General features: G+C 49.7%; 1 protein-coding gene across 2 annotated transcripts in view; it reads left to right on the plus strand.

The window, feature by feature from the left end:
• The first annotated feature begins 217 nt into the window (after positions 1–217).
• The window catches only part of LOC128760077 (transcription factor SOX-13-like), a 29,771-nt gene continuing 9,206 nt past the window's right edge, over positions 218–20,782 (plus strand). Inside the window, exons 1-7 of one of the 2 annotated variants that reach the window (XM_053867054.1) lie at positions 218–403; positions 14,796–15,015; positions 15,078–15,180; positions 16,654–16,740; positions 18,029–18,201; positions 18,599–18,667; positions 18,737–18,851. In XM_053867054.1, the coding sequence (XP_053723029.1) occupies positions 14,797–15,015; positions 15,078–15,180; positions 16,654–16,740; positions 18,029–18,201; positions 18,599–18,667; positions 18,737–18,851 (766 nt within the window). In that variant the 5' untranslated portion in view covers positions 218–403; position 14,796. The remainder of the gene's footprint in view (positions 404–14,795; positions 15,016–15,077; positions 15,181–16,653; positions 16,741–18,028; positions 18,202–18,598; positions 18,668–18,736; positions 18,852–20,782) is intronic. The other variant, XM_053867055.1, reaches the window with a different exon arrangement.

The raw sequence follows: 20,782 nt of genomic DNA on the forward strand, positions 1-20,782 counted from the left end.
GAAACGTATCGGTGAAGTCGTTTTTTTTTTTATCATCGTGTTTTGACGTGTGTCCTATTGTACACACGCTGTCTAGTGGATATGTGACGAGGTTCATCCTAATGCACGTGCAAACAGACCGATCCTCGTCTTCCTCTGAAATCCGTCCCTCGCCCTTTAAGGGGGAGGTGAGCGGCGCGGCAGGGTGACGGCTGGAAGCAGACTCGGAGCGCCTGACTGAGGAGAGGACGCGCGCTGCTGCCTCTCACAGTTCTCTGTCTTGGCTGAGGCGCGCAGCGGCGCTGCAGAGCTCCAGCTCCCCGCCCGTCATCTCCCGGACCCCTGGACCCGGACCCGCGCCCCGGAGCCGCCACTGTCCCGCACGCGGATCCAGCGAGGACGGAAGTGACTTTCCTCACAACTGGTGAGTGAGCAACAGTTGCGCATCCACTGCAAGTGGGCGGAAAGTTTTCTTGCTTTCGAAATGTCCGACTTTCCGCGCTCGTTTTTAAAGGATTGGAAACAGCGTGGACCGTCTCAATCACGGGACGTAACTGACGCGACTGTGGCGTGAAACGGGTCTCGCCCCTGGTTTGCGGACCGACGTCTGGAATAAGCCGCGTGTGCGCGTGTGTTCCTGTCCGCCCGTGGGGAGCCCCTGACCTTTCTGTCCGTCAACCTTTCCTCACACCACCTCTCTCTTCTCCCTCAGCGCCCTGTTATTGCTCGAACATTTTGTGAAGCTACATTCGGGAGTTGGCGTGTGCGTCGGGACCGTCCTGATATAAGGGTAAACAATGTTCCACTGGTGGTCCTCACCAGCGTGGCCCGTCACCAGCTGATGTCTTCCGCCTCCGTCCGCCTCAGGCGCTTGTCTCCTTCTCTCAGACAGGGTTCCTCTGTTTACCTATCCCTGGTCAGGAGTTTTCTGTAGATAGTTGCGGCCAAAAATGACTGATTTTGCAGACGATTTGAAAAAATGCGGTGAAAATTGCAGTCATTTATGGTTCTGGAACAACAAGACCGGAAATAAGGAGCTTTGCAAAAGAGCTTGTGAGAAACTAGTGTCAGTTTATTACCTAAAACAATGAGGCTGCAATGATTTCAACTGAATGTGGTTTATTTGCAAAATGCTAGTATTCCAAATACAAGGAACACACACTAAATCAATCAATCAATAAATAAATGTAGATGAAAACTGATGCTAAGATAAGTCCATCTTGTTGATCATGCTGTTCTGTGAGTAGTTTCTGACAGAGTTGTTTTGTTCTGGAGCGCCTCACGAGGGCGGAGCCTAACATAGGTCTGGATGGGGGCGGAGTCTGAGAGGTACAGGTGTGTGTGAGCGGCTCATTCCAACAGTAGCTGCTGCTCTGTTGATGTAGAGGCTCAGAAACAGCCTGGAGAGAGATGGAGCTGGAGGTCGGCCATGTTGGTTTATAGTGTTGGGCTGACGCTGCACTTCTGACTTCCCTCTATTCTACAGTTCCATCATGGGGATTTGGACGTTTAGGGTTCAGGATCCTTCACGTCCGAGTCGCCACCCTTGGTGCCAAGATTTGTGGGACAATGTGAGGGTTTGGCCTCGCACGTGACTTCAACAAGGAGGGAGGGAATATGGTGCTGCACATGCTGAGGAGAGGGGCGGGGCCAAAGGAGGCTCAAGTGAGTGATGGAACTGGCAGGGAAGTCGCAGTGATTGGACAGAGATTTGGTTGGAATTTTGTTCATTGTTGCGATCGCAACATCGCCGCCTAAGGGAGGAAGTGTTTGGTGGTCCAAAGTCTTGAACTCTGCCCCGGGACCTTGAGCAAGACACCTGTCCTGAGGTGTCTTTCTGGCCTCCTTTCTTCTTTCCTTCCCGTCAGAAAACACCAGTGTCAGCAGCTGCTAACTGGTCCGCAGGGCGCAGACGTGGATTTCAGACGGTCTGAGGAAGGGACTCAGGGGTTTTCAGCTCCTGCTTGGCGTCTTCAGTGGTCCTCGTCAGCTCACCCACACACCCTCTTGCTAATCCTAGGAGTGGCTCTAGCCTTCACCTGAGATCCCACCCCCCTTCAGTCAGGTGAACGGGTTCATGGAGAATGAACGGCGACTGGTGTTTGGTGTCATATTTGACTAGAGCTGAGTGTTTTGACCCTCCATGTGCTCCTGCAGCTTGTGTTGAGAATCTCCATGACAGTGACGCTACAGTTGGATCAGGCTGTCAGTGTCTCTCAGTGGAGCCAACTTGACAGTGGGAGGTCTCTGCAGTGGTTCCTCACCTCAACTCTAACTAGTCACTTTAACCAGCAGCCCCGTGTAATGATTCTCCAGGAAACCAGCTGGAGCTCCAGGTGAACCTCTCGGCAGACATTTTAAGATGTATAGAAGCAGTTTGTGACAAAACACTTCTATCCTTGGGTGAACTGAAACAAAAAGAAACAAACAAACAGCTTCCTGCCAGGTGAGTGATAGTTTAGTTTAACTGAACTCGTGACTCATCTGCCTTTGTTTTGTTGTTGTTGTAACGCTCAGCCGGCTCTAGTTCTTATTGTTCTCAAGTGCCTCTGTTGTCCTGCGCTGTCTTTGCGTCAGTTAACCTGGAGTCAAAATGAACTTCCTGCCTCAGTGGCTCAGCACTTTGTCCAGGGCCGACCCTCTGGCTGAGTGTGGATGTGGTCGCCTGTGTTTTGGCATCAGAAGAAATATGTCTACATTCATTTGAAGGCTACTTGAACCACTTTAAGACAGCAAACCTCGACAACCTTGTCCATTTCTGTGAGTCATGTTGTCTGTGTTGTGACGCTTAAATCAGGTGTGATGGTGGCGAGATTCCTGACATGGAGTGGGACCGCATCAGTCATGTTTACCCCCTGGTCATCAGTGTGAAAACACACTGATGACCAACTTACATACAAGTCGCAGGACGGGTGAGACTTTGGAAAAAACCTATAGTACAGAGAATATGGGCGTTAGAAAAGCACTGTGAGAGTGCCGACCTCCGCAGCTCACTTCCGTCCATCTTGTGGTTTACTCCGGAGCTCCCTCTGTTCAGGCTGGCTGTCTGCTGCTAGCTGTTTCCTCAAGTCTCTCTGCCAAACAGACAGACGGACGCTAAACCCTGGCGAAAACCTGATTAGCCCAGGACTGTAGCTGACTGTTGCACCTCAAGCTGTGAAGAAGGTGAAGCATGTCGAACGGTCTTTGTGAGAAGATTATTTGACTTGATACCTGACTGCGCGTGCGTGCGTGTGTGTGTGTGTTTCCGACACACTGAATGTCTCCATAAGGGCAGCCGCGAGACAAAAGCTTTTTTCCATCTCTCCCTCTGACCTCTTATATCCTTTCAGCATTGTTCTCAGCAGCCTGTTGAACCAGGGGTCCACAGAGGAGCACCACAATGGAGAAGAATGCCTGTGTGTGTGTGTGTGTGTGAGGCCCAGCCGGTCCCTCAGAACAATGCAGGGTGCAGGGAAGCCTGTGATCTCTTTAAACTGCAGCCACTCTTCATTGTCTCCGCACAAGAAAAGCGAACACTTATTTGACGTGTTCATTCGCTGCTGCTGCTGTTGCTGCTGCTTCACTGTCTTCTCTCTGTCGACGTGTCCAGGATGAGCATGCTTTAGTCAATGAAATGGCGGAGGATGATTTATTTATTATTTATTATTTTTATCTGTTTAGAGTGAAACCATCCGTGCAGTGACACGGTGAACATGGAGGTGGAGGTTCGCACTTCGAGACTCTGTTCTGAAACTGAGAGCTGAGTTCAGCACGGCGGTAAACTGAGGGACGAGAGGAGGGAGCTAGTGGTCGGGTGCCTCAGTGTGGATCACTTGACTCGTGACTCGTGTAGATGATGTCGCCTTGTGAGGTTCAGCAGATCTAGTTGGGCTGATGTTTTTTGTGTGAGTGTTTGAATACATTTATCATTTGCAGGTTTTCAGGTTTTGAATATCTTTCTGAAAGAGTCTTATCTCATAAAGTCCATGATGTGTGAACATTTTACTGCAGGCTTCCGTGGCAGAGAGAAGTGACTCTCTCTCAGAGCCGTCCTCACCCGCTCCGTCTCGTCACTTATTTTAGCTAAGATTATGAAACTGGGCTTCATCCAAAGCCCCGCCCCCAACCATTCCCATGCACAAGCGTCGTGCCAGAAAAACGCCAAAATGCTCCGATTGAAAAGCTATGAGTTAGTTTAGTAACCCATTGTTCAAAGTGTCCGGTTTCCTCCTGTGACCAGCGTCATCCCACATCCCACCGATCACAGCGCTTCCAAGCCGCGAGTGTGGCGACTCGCCAGGTGTATATAGCCTCCCGATAACACCAGTAACCAAATATGGCGTCCGAGCTACGGCCAGGCTTTTAGCTCTGATTTTGAAACAGGGCGGCCAAAACCCTGCCCCCAACCCATAACCCCGCCCCCTCCCGACACGCCATGTCAACGACTGACAACTTGCTTTGTAACAAACTGTAAACATCTTTTTGTGCCAGAATAACTTGATAAACATCTGAGTCAAATAACAAACGTTAACAGACGAAGTCTGAAGTCAGTCACTGTTGCATCGGTAACACTGTGAGATGAAGGGCTCCCTGGGCGACTTACCGCCAGATGATGGCGGTAAACTAATATGGCGACCGTGATGGCCAAAACACGGTTGTGAAAGGTTGGAGAATCTGTGACTTTGGATCATATTCTGAGAAATTACCGGGTGTAAACACAATTGAATGTAAAGCAGTGAGATGACACCAGGAGTTGGGCCTCAGACAGGAACTGGTGATACATTTAGGGCGTCCTGCTGAGGAAACGGGGCGTCCAGTTTGGAGTGCTGGCGGGTGGTTTTTCATGTGTCGCAGTTTAGAGACGCCCTCTAGCTAGAAGCCTGGCTATGGCTGCAAAAGGGTGGAGAATCTGTGAAATTACAACGATCTGCGGACGTCCTCGCGTTATTTACACTGCACCAAATCGGACTGAATCGTGTATCTTTTTGTGGCGGATGCTGTGACTTTCACATGCCGGCGACATCTAACCCTCACCAGTCAGTTATGATGGTGAGTCTTTTGGATTTTTTCCATGAAAAACACGGTGAAAGCCTCCAGAATCACGTCCGCCGCCGTGATGTGTTCTCCAGTGGTTTGGATGTTTGTGAGAGTGCTCAGTTATCCGGGTCATCGCCTCTCATTGAAGCCACATTGTTTATGTGCAGCTGGATGAAGAAATGAAACTTGGATCAGTGCAGTTCACTTTCCTTTTGAAGCATTGAGCATCTATATATTTACGAAATAAACATCCCTGAATTCTGCCTTGAACATACTGGATATTGATGTGGGTGGGTTTGTCACCTGAAAGACGCTCGTCCATGTTTCAAATCGGCTGCATGAAGCTCTGCCTTCTCCACTCCGCCGTCCTCCTTGTTTTTAATCATCATAGTGGTTTTCCCTCTGAATTCTCCCGGCGCTAGTGTGAACCCATGAAAGGTCAAATGCTGTTAAAAGATTAAAAAGCAGAGTGGTTTCTAAGAATGTGGATCAGAGTTTGGCAGGTGAAGATGGACACGAGTTCAGGGCTGAAGCGACGAGAGCAGGTGTTTGTTGGTGTTTGTGATGCCACTGGCTCGTGTGCTTCTATTGATCCGTCACATCAGAAGCGGCTGGCGCCGAGCGGAGAAAAGTGTTTCGGGTCAACCTTTAACTGCGAGGATGCACTTTGATCCCTCCTTCGCTCCTCAAACCCGACCCATTGTCGGAGCTCTGTCTCCTTCAGAGGAAACACAAGAAACACCGGCTTCTGTAGATGCTGGAGCTTCACATGTTCAGAGGCCACCTGCTGCAGAGAGGAAGCGTCTTGCCGAGCTCAGCGCTGGCGCGGCAGGCGGGCCGGGAGCTGTCGGCCTATATATTAGCGGCGGGAAACTGCAGCACACACACAGCAGCAGCAGCAGCCAGCGCCGCACGCTCAAGGTAAGATTCCTGTTCTACTGCAAACAAGCCAAACCCTCTGACCCCTGGCTTCAGTTGCGCTCCTTTGTCGGGGAGGAGGAATGTTTCTCTCCTGCCTTCACTAACACACGCCAACATGTCGCTGCTTCACCAACATCATGTGTGAGAGGTGGACCTGCGTGCTCCTACAGGACCAAGGTGTGTTGCCTTAAACACACACTTCACTTTTTCACAAGCGCTTTCTTTTGTCCTGCTGTGGCCCGTGATCTTCACCCCATAAGAGCTCGGTGTTCGTGGCAAGTTGGAGCTTCTCAGTCGTCTCCGGCTGCCGATGCTGCTTCAACAGTGAAACGTTCCTTCTGACTCAGGTTGCAATGACGTGCACCTCCACTAGGGCTTTGCTTTCTGCTGGTGAGGCGTGTGCTGGGCCAGACCTCCATCTGGATCCTGGAGATCAGAGCGAGAGTACAACCTCAATTCCAACTCTAAATTAAACTTATCTCCATTAAGAGTTTATTCCTTTTTTGTTTTTCCTTTCAGAATGAGTTTTTCCTTCGACAAGTTGCTGCTTGTTGAACAGTATTTTGCGCCTTAAAACAAACAAGTAAATATAAATAAATACTGAATAGAATGTGGTGCAATAAAGTGCCTTTTTAAAATCACACGAACATATTAAACCCAGAGTTCTGTTGCCAAGATATGATCTTCCATCAATGATCTGGATATTCTTCAGACAAAATTAAATGACACAGGAATATATTTTAAGCTTACAATGTCATATATTTAAGTGACAAAAAATAATTTTCATATTGAAGCTTCTCTTGCCACCTACTGGCCTCATTTGAGTCCCACCTGCTTATACGTTGAAAACGCAACATACACTGATGTTGAGTGAGAGTCACGCGATGCGCTGAAGCCCGACTCATTCTGAATGAATTCCATTCCTTCTGGAGTGATTTGAAATGATGGCTCCAAGAGAGACAGGCCTGTGTCGATCGGCCGCCACAACACTGCAGAAAATCATCATCACCTCAGAGGAGCAACGTTTCTACTGCCCTCCGTGACATGGTCAGTGGAACGTTACCAAGTGCTTAGTTCAGTGTGTTTTTCATGCGAGTTGGCCTGCTGTGAGGGAAGGATTTGTCCTTTTATTCTAATGAAAACACACTTGCCATCTGCCTCCAAACACTTTCAATCTCTCTTTTTCATATTGATTCATTTTTTCATTTCGAACACGTCCAACACCTGATTTCTGTTATGATTTACTACTTCAGTATTCAATGGTGCGACATATTCATGACGGATGTCAGTCAGTTTTTTGGACCTGTTATCATCATGGCAGCTTCCTGTTCATGAGTGCTGAGGGACTTTTTTTCTTTAAATTAGCAGATGGGTGTTGCCCCGCCCCCAGACTCAAACTGTCACATGGTCCGTCTTGAAGAAGGTTGCGACATGTCTGAGAAGAGAAGGGAAACGTGGAGACGGCCAGACCTGTGAGGAGGGGGCGACCAAGTCTGACCCCACTCTGAAGAGAGCAGCTCAAGTGTGACAGTCGTATAGACGGCCCTCTTCATTTCTCACTGCATGAGAAATGGTAGCTCAACATGGATCAGGAAGTCAAAGGCTTTCAGTGGAACCAGCACCTGGTTTGCCCTCGGTCCCTGCCTGCTCTGGTCTTGACTGCAACACTAGGCAGAGAGGAACCACTCGCCGTACGGACGTCAGAACGGGTCGCACTGATCCAAAACCTGCTTCTGAGCGCGAGTTTATTTGGAGGTGACTCACTCTCGAGCGTATGATCAAAAGCCGGCTGATCTTTGTGCCACGATTATGTCACAAGTGTGGGTTCCATCTGGAGACTCTGGTTTCCTCTAGCTGTGAGAGATGGATGACGGAGCTGAGAAGAATGAGCTGTTAAAAATACCAGCCTCAGTAAAAGAGTGGAGAGCATGGACGGGCCGTATGGACCAAAAAAGTTATCAGGATAAATGTTCTAAGTTCAGCGATAGTGATCAGGATGAACCCATGTTCCTTCTCCTCCATGTGTTGGACACTAGAGTCTCTCTTGACACTGTTTAATGATGGAACTCAGGACCACTCCATCTCATCAAAGAAACAGGGATCCAGAGAGTCAGAGTCGACCAGTGTCATGATCAAAGGTTCCCTGGATTCAACATCACTTTCAAACTACCATGGTGAAGCAAAGTCCACCACACTCTCCACAACTGTCACACACGTCACCGTCTCCTCATGTTCACGTGTGCAGGTCCGATGCAGCCAGTGAGTCGTGGGTTTATCCAGTTTATGGTGAGATGCAGGATTGTCTGCCCGTCATGTTGCACATGCCCAGCAGCTCACTGCAGCTGGTTAAGAGCCCTGGTCCTGAGCGCCTCCCGCTGCTCCTCTGATGGACCAACCTGCAACAGAGTCACCTGTTGTTCTCCTCGCCGCTCAAAGACGTTTCCATAGTGACTCCTCTGTCAGAGCCTCAGCACGCCGCGGCCCCCTCCCTCACACACGTGGTGCTCTCCAGCAGAAGTGCTGAAAGCAGAAAGTATATAAAGTGTGTGGGGCTGAAGGAGCGGGCGCATTGTCGCGCCTTTGTGTGCGCTCCAGCCTGAAGAAGTGGAGGCAGTGGGCTGGAGGGCAAGGGGCCTTTGTAAATGAAGAAGAAGAAAGGGGCCTTCATACACATCCTTTCTTTTATTTGTCTTGTTGTATCTCTTTATTGGGAGTGTGTTTTGTGGAGGCCCCCCCTCCTCCTCGTCCTCTCTGATAAATGCCACACTAGCCTTTTGCTAACCGCCACAATAGACGACCTGTTTCAGAGAAAACGAGGGGGGTGGGGTGGTGGGGGGTGGGGGATCAGGGGATGTGAGAGAGAGGCTTGAAAAGAAAGAGGGAAAAAAACTGGCTGCTTTTTAACCTGTCGCTCTGAAAAGACGAAAGAATAAAGGAACTGTGACGAAAGTCCTGTTCTATTTTTTCTCTCCCTCATGTCTTTATGTCCATTTATACGTCTTATTTAGAGATGTAGCGATCGGGACGAGCCCGGGACACGGTGAAATAGCTTTCAGAGATTTGGCTGCACAACACAAAAGCCAAGGTGATATTGACAGTACCAGCCTGCTGCAGGTCTAGATGGCCTTTTTCCTCACAGGCCCTCAGTAATGTAAACGTACGCCGCGTATCAGCCCGATATAAAGTGGCTCGTCCTCACCATGGTGCCATGAGAGTGTTCGCTCTCACCTCAACTCATCTGCCAAAGCACCTACACATTCTACAGGTGTGGCCATCGATCTGCTCACCAAGCTGAGAGTTTCCCCATCTGTCATTACCCGGGTCACGCACCAAACACAGGTGCTTTCCATCCCCAGTTCTCATGTGAATTGTTGGTTTAAGGAGACGACATTCGCTCCACGTTAGCAACAGTTAGCATCAGGGAGGCTCCGATCAGGGTTTTTGATGCCGATCACCGATACCTATCGCATGGCTTGCCAATGAATTTGTAATCGAAATGATGAGACCTTCTGTGAACATGATGTGAAAACAAACTTCATTTTAATTCAGACACGTTTTTATATCCCTCTTCAAGGTGGCAAAAACAGAAAAACCATGCAGCAACTATTCTGTCAAAAGGACAACTGAAAAACATTTCATTTGATGTGAGACGTCCCAGTTTGGTGAGACTTTGCTTTGACCGTGAAATATTGACATCCTGTAGCCAAGACAGAGAGCGCTGCATTGGTTTCAGATTCAGGTGGCTGACAAACGCTGCACCGGAATCCAAAACAGCAACGTCAAGTGCTGGAGCTTTACATGGCGTGTTTCATTTGAAGGCGCTTCCCTGCGCAGCATTGTCCCCTGCATGTGCTGCAGGATGCTAACTTGACATGACAGACTGAAAGAAGCTCCACAGCAGACGTGCTGCTGCTGAGTGAGCAGCCAGGAGGGAGGAGCGGACGCATCACCACCAGCGGGGCTTCACCAGAGCGCGGCTGTCACACCTGATCAGGTGTTGTGATCCTCTGTGACAGGGAGTGTGTGATTCACCGATCACACTGATATCAGCCCATCATGATCGGTGACCGATTGATCAGAGCATCCCTTGCTAGCATGGTTGCTAAGTGAGTCCTATGTCATCCTTGTGACACATAAACCACAGAGTCTCCAGAATATGTAACTTTGTTCAGAAAGTTGTGAGTTTAATCCAGAAACCTGGTGAAGGCAGCGTGTTGAGGATGGAGGCTCCATGACGGTGACAGTGTTGAACCATGGCTGGACTGATCCTGGAGCGCTGCAGTGAAACCAGTGCATCAGTCAGCACCATCACTGTCTCCACAGCTCAGTAGGACAGTGTGAAGCGCTTCCTCGCTGCCTGTCAGCTGCCACTGCTCTTCCTCTACGCTCAGAGGCAGCAGAAGGACTGCAGAGCTCACGGCGCCACCCCTGCTCACGGACTGCCACTGGCTCACGTAGCCAGGTACTTGGTGGCCTGGCATGAGGACTGCGTGAAACCCTGTCCGCATGACCTTGACAGATGAACACGTGTGGAAGCACAACCCATTCACCAGTGATGGCTTCTATTGTTGTTGTCCAACAAAAGAATTCCTCCGTAATTTGGCCTCAACAGCTTTAATAATGACCACTCTGGCTAATGATGTGGTAATTGTTTGGTGTGGCCGCAGGAGTGGAGGCTTCTCGGTGAGAAACCAATCTCGCCGCAGAGGTCCAGACCATCGAGCACAGCTTTGGAAGTCCGCTGCCTCAGGAGGGGACGCGAGGGGGAACAGTTGAACTTGACTCTGTTGGGAGGATGACCTCCTGCATCAGCAGGCTCCGTGTGGAAGAAGTCCCCTCTCCAGGGTGAGCGGTGGACTGAGGTCCAGGCCACTTCTCTGTGGCCCTGCTGTTGCTGGGATTCTCAGGGCGACTCTTACTGAGGTGGCTGGCTCATTTCTCGCACCAGTTTTACTCCCTTGTTGACATGAGTCACGGGTAAAATCCAGCTATGGAACCTTCAGTGACTGTGAGGGTCACCAATGCTGTTCACCATTTTATGGAGCGAAACTCCAGGTCTTTGTCGGGTTGGTGACTTCATGAAAGCTCTGGCAGCGATGTTGTCCTGCTGGATCTGTCATGCTGTGGCCTTCCACTCTGCAGTTCCTGTTGGACTTAGTTTTACTCAGTTACAATGGATGAAACGAAATAAAACCCAGGTGTTTTTTGTGGGGCCCTACACTTTCCATTTAATCCTGATGTCCAGCACCTTCAATATGCAGATGGAACAGCGTCAGTCCACTTGTATGTGAAGAGTCGAGACTTTATTTTGAATAGAATACATTATGATTCAGCTAACTTCTATTTAAGAAATGTTTACAGTTTATAGACAACTAAAAGGCTTTTATTTCTTTAATATCTGTCTCTCTGTCTATCCATCCATCCATTAACCATCCATTCAATTTGTATGGTGAGTCTACGACTGGTGTGGGTTGATAGTATTGATCTCAGGATGTGTCGTCTCTGTTGTGCTGCTGTTGACTCGCTTTCTGCCGCGGCCTGTGCCGGGCCACAGCAGAGCCACGAGTGTGTGTGTGGCTGGGAGAGGAGGACGGAGGGAAGTCGGAGAACAAAAGAAGAAAAGAAAGGAGAACAACAGAAGCTGTAAACGCCGTCGCTTCCCCCGGGGAGAAATGTTAGCTTGGACGGGTTACGACTTGTCGGCTAGCTGAAGTTTGACTGTGGAGTGGCGTGGGAAGAAGTGGCGCAATGCAAGAGAGTGATGGCTCCAGCCTCACTCATTCAGGGGCCCGCTTGGGGCCCCGGGAAGAAGGCACGCTCTTCCACCCATCCTTTTATTTAGGACAGTACTTGACATCTATCTATCCATCCATCTATCTATCTATCTATCTGTCTATCTATCTATCTGTCTGTCTATCTATCTATCTGTCTATCTGTCTATCTATCTATCTATCGATCTATCTATCTGTCTATCTATCTATCTATCTATCTATCTATCTGTCTGACTGTCTGTCTACTATCTATCCATCCATTCGTCCATCTGTCTATCTATCATCTATCTATCTATTTATCTATCTATCTATCTATCTATCTATCTATCTATCTATCTATCTATCTATCTATCTATCTATCTATCTATCTATCTATCATCTATGCATCTATCTATCTATCTATCTATCTATCTATCTATCTATCTATCTATCTATCTATCTATCTATCTATCTATCTATCTATCGCTCTATCTATCTATCTATCCATCATCTATCTATCTATCTATCTATCTATCTATCCATCCAACCATCAGCAGTGGTGCATGTGTTTTGACTGTGTTGATGTCAGATGGACTCGCTCCTGTATTTTCTTCATGTTTCTATACACAGCTACAATATCAATACTAAAAATATCACATTCTGATGCCTTGTCTTCAGAGGACAGGCCAAAGCATATCTGAATCAAAACCAAAATAACGTTTGTTTTGAAGCAGCGCAGAGGTTTGATGATGAGTTGGCAGAGTTTTCATGAATTTAACTTCTAATAACTGCGTTCGGAGTCTCTGGTGGAACCATTCGATTTGATGCCATGACCCTCTGAAGGTCACCCCAAGTCAAGTTGGAAGTGCGACCCGGTGCCCATTTTCACAGTCAAATATTTTCCAGTCATATTTGTTACCTTCATTTATTTCTTCACAAAACTAGGTTTGGTTTGGTATGGTGGGCCTTGTTTGGCCTTTGGTATCGTTGCTATTTCACTGAGCCCTAATATCTATTTGTCACTGACTGATCTGTGAGGACGAATGTAGTTGACTCGGAGCCGAATGTCGTCATGTACGAGCGAAAGACAAAGACGTCGGCTCACATGCTTGACGGGTATTAACCAGTCCATCTTGTTGTGTTTTTCACTGAGGGAGTTGAAGGTCTGAGCGTGATCCTTTCTTGGGTTGTGTCATGGTAAAAGAGACAATGTGGACGAGATGAGGCAGATAACCTGGGCGGCCATTGTTGGAGCTGCCACGCATTGTTCCCGCCACATTCCTCCCTGTCAACGGCTCGCTGGGTCACTCCAGCTCTGCAAATACCTCTGCTTCTCTCACACTGTCACACTTCTGTCCGGGAGCCACCTGTGCCTCCAGGCCCAGAAACAGCCAGACTCCCCTCATGTCACGCCACGGAACCCTCCGATTCAGTCCCATGGCAGCTGCGGCTTTGTTTGCTCGACACTTTCCTCGGTCCTCCCTGAACCGCACACCTGGATTCCAGGTGACAAAAGCTCCAAAATCCTCTTCTCCCTCAGACAAAGAGGAGCATGGTGTCAAAAGCAGGTGGCGTGAAATGACTTGCCGTCTCCTCCGTCTGTGGTGGACTCTTGAAGCCAACATGCGGAGGCGGATCACATTTATCGTGATAACAAATAAGTTGTCACGATAAAATTACCAGGATGAACCCACGTTCCTTCTCCTCCATGTGTTGGACACGACAGTCTCTCTGTTGGATGATGGAACTCAGGAGTGGAGTTTGTCTCCAACACCATGGTTTGTTGACGTCTCAATAGAAGAGTGAAGTCTGCAGTGCAGAGATGAGCAACTCAATGTTTCAGGTCTCTGGTAGAAGCCGCTGGTGTCTGACAGGCTGCTCTGCCAGCTTTATTTAGGGCTTCAATGGAGCCGTCTGTCTGTCTGTCTGCTGTGTCTCATGTCTCTGAACACTTGAACTATGGAGCAGTCTGGACATGGAGTCCTCGTCCTTGATCATGGAGTCAGAGTCTATTCTCCAGATCATGATCCAAACTGTCAGTCCTTTGTCTTGTGTGGTGAAAAACCTTGTCACAATTCTCTCTCTCCTAAAATGCTTGTTTTCCACGGCCTTATTGAAGATGTCACTCAGACGTTGAGGCTTTAGGATTTGTTGATGGTCCGTGTGGTCCGGTGGCTGTGTGAGTTCACCCGGACCCAAGACCCGAGTGTCATGGCCCTGGTCAGTTTCACTTGCTGAGTCTGTTCGCAACACGGACGCGCCGCTGCTCCCTATTTGTTTACACTCAGAGATGACTGGGACTGTGGAGAACAGGTGGCTTTGTCCAACAACAAGCAGATACGAGTGAAGTGGGGGGTGGGGGGTCTAATCATTATGATGCCTTCCGTACAATGGTGGCGCTCCGCATTTTTCGCTGTGTTCCCGAGTCGGTCGGCACATTCCGCTGGCATTGTTATCCGGCCTGTTTCCTGCGGCCGCCGGCTTTTGTCAGCCTTTCCCCTATTGTCCCGGCTTCCTTTGTTCCCGAGCTCCAACAATGGCTTTTTTTCTGCCTCTTTATATATATGTGCACTTTTTGCCCTTTTGTGTTCTGTTTGTTTTGTTCTGCCGTCTGACGTGTTTTTCTTTCCTCCTGCAGCAGAGCCAGGGACACGTGCACACTCACCACACACACACATGCTTGTAGCTCTGTCCTCGTGAGGACCTCTCATGGTCATCGCCCTTTCCCCAGCTTCTCCCCCTGAACACGTGGCTCACCTGAACCAGACTGGAACCCAGTGAGAATCACCCGGTTCCTTTGACGTTTGCACCCTCAAAACTCTGCGTGGACCGGACCAAATCAGTCCTCACAAAGCAGAATGTCCTCATAAGACCAGTGTCTTGTCAAAGGACCTCTCATGGCCATCACCCTTTCCCCAGCCTCTCCCCCTTAAACATCTGAAACAAATGGCTAACCTTAACCTTTAGTGTGAACCAAACTGAAACCCAGTGAGATATTTGGTGGTTTTAACCCTCAAACTGAGTCTTAACCAAAACTTTCTCCAAAAGTCACACAGGTTCTCACAAAGATGGAAGTACACGCTCTTGTTTCTCACTGAGTAAGTGAGTGCGATTGTCTCCCGGCAGGATGGTTGAGCCTGGCCCTCCCGTGCTGCTGCGCCTCGCGTCCCGCGGTGATGTCAGCATGGCGGGCGTCGGCGTCAAAGTAGAGCAAGAAGAGTCGAGGAGAGCCGGCAGAGTCCAGCCCGACGCCCAGCCTCTGAAGAGCTCTCCCTCCCGGGACTGGTCCGGGAATCCGACGCTGGAGGCCCGACAGCTGACGCCGCCGCTCTCCTGCTCGCCGCTGGTAAGGACGCCTGCTGCGGGCGTGCGCGTTGCCTGCTCAGTCACCGATCTGCGTCCTGTCAGGACGACTCGCCGGGGAAGGAGCTGCTGGCCCGACAGAGCCCGACCGGACTGAGGGAGGTCAAGAAGTACGAGCAGCTGGAAGCACAGTCCAACTTCAAGGAAGGTCTGTCACCGCTTTCTCTGGGAGACGCTCTGTAGAGTCTTATTTCCCTGCTGTGAACAGCTACTGACCGTTTTTGCTCTGACATTTCCTTCTGAAAGGGCTGCAACTAACAACTATTTTCCATGTTATTTTTTCGTCTAGTCGACTCATCACAATTATGAGTCTACTTTGAATTCCTGTTGCTTAAATCATCTTGCTGTGAAGCTCCGACACCATAGATTTCTAAAGAAGTATATTCAAATATTGACTCATAATCCAGGAATTTGTCGTTGCTTGTTGTTGACGTCAGCGAATCACTGCAGCCCTCGACTATTAACACATTGTGGAGCTGGAGATGGTTGGATGGTGGATGTTTTTAAGGTGAAAATCCCATCAGAAACATCGTAGTAACTAAATAAATAAACTCTAACTCGAGTCGCGCCTCCCCATATGAAGAGACGGAGCAGGGGAGCACGGCTGCAGCGTGGATTTACTAGATTTGCTTCTTCAAAATATCCTGGTGGAAACTCTGAAAAAAAAAGTTATGTGATTTAATTCGATGTATTCCAGTTTTTTTGTGCTATAGCATGAATGAAACTGTCACTCCAGCAGTTGCACAGTTGCCTTTAACACTGGCTTTTTAAGTTAGCTTCTGCTAGCAAAGCATGCTAGCGAGTCCCAGACTCCGTCGCTCTGTGTTTACACGAACCGCAACATGACACGTCGACGCACAAGCTTTTGTTCAACGAATCATTGCAGCCCTGGACCATTAACACATTGTGGAGGTGGAGATGCTACAGTTTCACGAAGTTAGCGAAGCTAGTGGGCCGCGAGTCAATATCAGAATGAACTTTATTGCCATGGTCTGTGGGGATCCCACCAACGAGGAAAGTGCTTTGGAATAAAGTGCTGGCATGAACTAAAATAAAATAAAATAAAATCAGACCCTCTTGCGCTCAACGTAAATACGTGAACAAAGGTGGCAAGGCCTTGAGTTTGGGGCGAGAGCCACCTCAAGCGATCGACCTGGGTCCTGTGGTCAGTTGAATAGGTGGCAATTTTCTCCAAGACGGCGGTGTTGAGTGCGAGTGCTCTCCGCTCGGCTGCCATGCCGCGTTAAACAATGTGCTCTGCTAAAAAATCAATGTGAAGAAGTGACTGCTAGTCTTCTAAAGTGAGCTGCCGTCTGCGAGCCGGCCGAAGATTGGTCCTATTTTTCCCCCTCCCTCTGAACGAGAGCGGCCCAGACGCTTCCAAATGTGGCTGAAATGGTCTCCGCTGGCTGACCTTCTGTGGAGTGTTGCGGGCCCAGATATTGATCCGCTGGAAAATTCTCCCACATTCACAAACAACCTCTGCACCTCCAATCTTTTCATCTGCTCTTCAGTGCCATTAGCCGAGCGGCCGAGAGGCGGGGAGAGCGCGTGGGCATCAGATGGGATCCATCTGACAGACGCCTCTTCAGGGCTGAGCCCGTGTTGTGTTTGTCCACAGTGATGCCGACCATTGAGAAGCTGCTGAACTCTGACTGGAAGGAGAAGATGCTGGACTCCAGCTCGCTGGCTGCAGCTCACCTGAAAGGTAGCGACTGCTCTGCTGCGCTTCATGTCCTTGAGTGACTGGGTCTGTGGCGGATTCCTCACATGACGTTTCCTGCAGCAGCGATCAATGTGCTATTGTGTGTGGATGACGTGGCGACCTGTGTAGCGCTGACTTTGGCAAGCAACTCCAGTCTGAATGAAGAATGTCATTTCAACTTTGTTATGTGTTCCATTCGTTCATCAGCCTTTAAGCCACATTCGTTTATTAATCATTTAAAAAAAACATCTACTTTAACGGTGCTTTTCTCCATGTAGTGTTAACTGAAGGTGTGTTCATCACCAGTGTTCACGAGAGGTTGAAGCTCAGTGAACTCTTCCAATGAAAACCATGTCAAAGAACATGGCTGTCGTGTAAAACAGCCATTTTCAATGGAGAGAGTGTCAGGTGTGTCGCGGGAAACTGATCCAGCGTCACCTCATGTGTCCGGAGACAGAGGCGGCGATATGACGCCATGAAGTCATGACAGTGAGAAGGTGTTGAGGAGCAACCAAGGTGAGGAGATGATCCCATGGACTGGCTGCCATTCTTTCTCTCCACTCTACTGTAGAGTGTGTTGATGCTGATGCTGATCCCTCCCTCAGTCAAAGCAGCGCTGCTGTGGTGCGCCGCGCTCCTCTTCCCACACACTCACAGCCAAGAAGCCGCTCACGTGCTTCAACAACTTCCAGCTGTTTCTAAAGCTGATGCGCCTCTAACTGGACCACACACCTTCACCACAGAACCATGGAGGGAGGGAGGGAGGGAGGGAGCCGCCACCAGGCCAAAGACTGTCTGCGGCGCAGAGCTAACAGAGCTAACGGCTAACCTGACCTGTCTGACTTCCAAACTGTATTGATGCTCATGGACTGTCAACGTTGGCTCTGGGCTTTAAAAGGTGGCTCTGAACAACTAAACGCACCACAAAATACATGTGAAGAGAGAAAGAACCGTTGCTGTTATGAAGCGAGTTCAGGCAGAGAAGCCGAGGATTTGTCTGGAAACTACAGTCACATCATGCAAAAGAGAAGTGATTCCATCCAAACAGTGATTTCAAGTCAGTCCACACATCAATGAAGCATTACCTATTTTGCCGCCTCTTTCTGGACACACGGGAAACAAACAGCCTGGCAACAGAACAAGCCAGTGTCAGTAGCTGCAGTGTTTCACCAGTGAACAGGGAGTTTCTACAGGACACGAAGCACCAGTGGCCCAGGCTCCTGTGGTGCTGTGAACCAAGGTGCCGTGGCCAGAGACAGGGTGAAGATCACTGTGTGTGTGTCTGCTCCAGGTACCCCGGAGTCTCTGGCCGAGAAGGAGCTGCAGCTGCTGCTGATGATCAACCAGCTGAGCGCGCTGAGGGAGCAACTCCTCGGCGCTCACTCTGAGCAGAGGAACATGGCGGCGCTGCTGCTGGAGAAGCAGCAGCAGCAGATGGAGCTGGCCCGACAGCAGCAGGAGCAGGTAAATCCTTCATCCTGGAGGGACCCTACGGCTGCCCCAGTCCTGGTTTTAGATGAAGAATCGAACAGTTGTGGGGAAGAGATGCGCGGCCGTGTGCAGGTGGATGTCAGCGACACACATGTGCATGAAATGGTCGTCTATCATCTGCAAAGGTGGTTCAGCTGAATCACAGCTCTAAATCAGTGTAAACCCAGTTCTGAGTGGGTCAAAGCCAGAACCAGAACCCAGCCTCTGTGAGCCTCCTAAAGTGGAACTATAGAAGTCACACTTCGCCTCTGTCTGTGTGTGTGTGCGTGTGTGTTAACAGATGAGCTCGCGAACAGCTAACAAGGCTTTTGTCCTTCAGAGGAAGAAGGAGAATGGTTTGAGAGCAGGTTGTCTTGCGTCTGTGTTGCAGATCACGAAGCAGCAGCAGCAACTGATCCAGCAGCAGCACAAGATCAACGTTCTCCAGCAGCAGATCCAGGTACACCAGCGCGCTGCCGCAGCAGGGTTGGGCTTGTTCTGTGACCGACGTGCTGCTGCCTGGTCCCAGCAGGTGAACATGCCGTACGTCATGATCCCGGCGTTCCACACCAACACCCAGCCTCTCCCGGTCGCCTCCGACCCACAGATGGCGCTACCTCTGCAGCCCATCCCGTGCAAGCCTGGTAAGTCGTGCACGCGCCTTGAAACACACACACTGTCAGCCAGGGTCCCTGCAGGCAGTTAGCAGGTGCCAGTGTGCTGGAGTCCAGAGTTCTGGTGATAGTGACCTGCCCCGGCTCCCGGTGTGGCCCTCGAGTGGGTCAGTTGGACAAAAAGCCAGAATCCTTCTTTCACCAGTTGTCACAGTTTTGTCTGTCGGTCTTGAAAAGAAACCCTGAGTTGGTCCAGTCCGAGGCCGAGACCTGACCTAGTAAAAATGCATTAGAGACTGAGACCCTAAAAAAGTGGTCTCCAGACCAAGTCCATTCTCCAGTGCTACAACGCTAACTTGAGCTCCAACTAGCTTGTCAACCATGCTAACATCTCCACAGACCACTAATCGCATCCTCTGATCTTCTTGTGAGAACAAGCGACCAGCGTGAATGCGACAGACAGAGCTACACGTCTGCAGATCAGCATCTTCACGAGTGTTAACAGCGCTAATGTCAGGTTTGCTAGCTATGTCAGCTACGTCCAGCTACTGGATACATGCTAGTTTAGTTTGCTTAGCTGCTGAAACTCCAGTTTCTCTCCAGTAGTCGGACTCTGTTAGCATGTATTTTAAAAGTCCAAACATAGCCGGACTAAGGCAATAAGTCGGCCTGTCTTGACTGTCATGTGACTGTGCGATGCCACCTCGTGCTGATGCTACGTGGCTACACTGTTTACGGTCCTGTGAGGAGTCAAGAGAGTGCAAACCTCCACCAAGCTGCTCACTTCACTCACCCAAACTTGTGTTTATTAACACACACAGTTCTCTCTCTCTTTAGCTCCTGTAGTTCTGTCCGCGCGGCTCACTTTGGTTAAGTCACAAGTTCCGTGGTGACGTTGATGCTGCGTTTTTCATTCAATTTGAGGGTAATGACAGGACATATGGGGTGAAACAGCTGGCTGCACTTGCAGTCGGAGCCCTGCTCTGAAAGAGGGAGGGTCGCTGTGTGGTCATTGCTGCGCTAGCTAATGTAGCTCATGTCAATGAGTCTGCAGCTGTTATCGAGCTCATGTTCCATACGTTCTGAGGCAGCTCTGTTCCACACCCTCCAGTTTCCCTGTGACAGCGGATCCTGCGAGACATTCATCAGCTCTTGCAGGATTGATAGCTCCTCTCAGTAATCTGTCAACAAAGGTGTTTCATCCGAAGGCCGCGCGCTGAAAACGACTTGTGGAGTGTTTTTCTCCAGCCTTCTGAAGCTCTCCAGCTCAAGGTCTGGTTCATAGAGAAAGTCAAAGGCAATTGTGAGCTCCAAACCAGAGCCTGAATGGAACAATGCTGTCGGTACACTCTGCAGGCCCTTTCATGTCTAACCTTGTGTCCGAGTCTTTTCAAGCGTTCAGAGAGACGCAAGGCCGAGTGTGCGCGAAATGGAGGGGGCAGCTCTCATCACCATTCATGGCTTTCTCTGAGTGTTTCTCAAACATGTGAGGCTTTTATCACGCTTTAACTGATGAATGTGAGAAATGTGTTTTTGCACTCAAAGGAGTCAAAGCGCTGGCGGGGCTGAATGCAGCTTGTTTATTTGTTTGCCCAAGTTAAAGTTACTCAACTGAAAACTGCCGCTCTCACGGATCCTTTTCAGGAAGAAAGTATGATGAAGAGTTTATCCATTTGGAAGGATGCCGGGGGGGGGGGGGGGGGGGGGGGGGGTTGTCGCGCAAGAAAGTCCGAGCGCTGACTTGGCGCGTGGCACTAGTGTGCGCCGATACACCTGCTTGTCTGGGTGTCATCCAGGCTCCGGAACAGCGTTGGCTCACGGCAAAAAGTAGCTTCTTCCCACAGACTTTAGTCGCGCAGAGCTAGCCGCTGCTACTAGCCGCTGCTAGCCGCAGGCAATGATAGCTTTGCTGTGGCTAAACTGTTGCTTGAAACACTGAGCATCATATTTCACCACAGCCC

The sequence above is a fragment of the Synchiropus splendidus genome, chromosome 6 (assembly GCF_027744825.2).
Source record: "Synchiropus splendidus isolate RoL2022-P1 chromosome 6, RoL_Sspl_1.0, whole genome shotgun sequence".
Taxonomy (NCBI): domain Eukaryota; kingdom Metazoa; phylum Chordata; class Actinopteri; order Syngnathiformes; family Callionymidae; genus Synchiropus; species Synchiropus splendidus.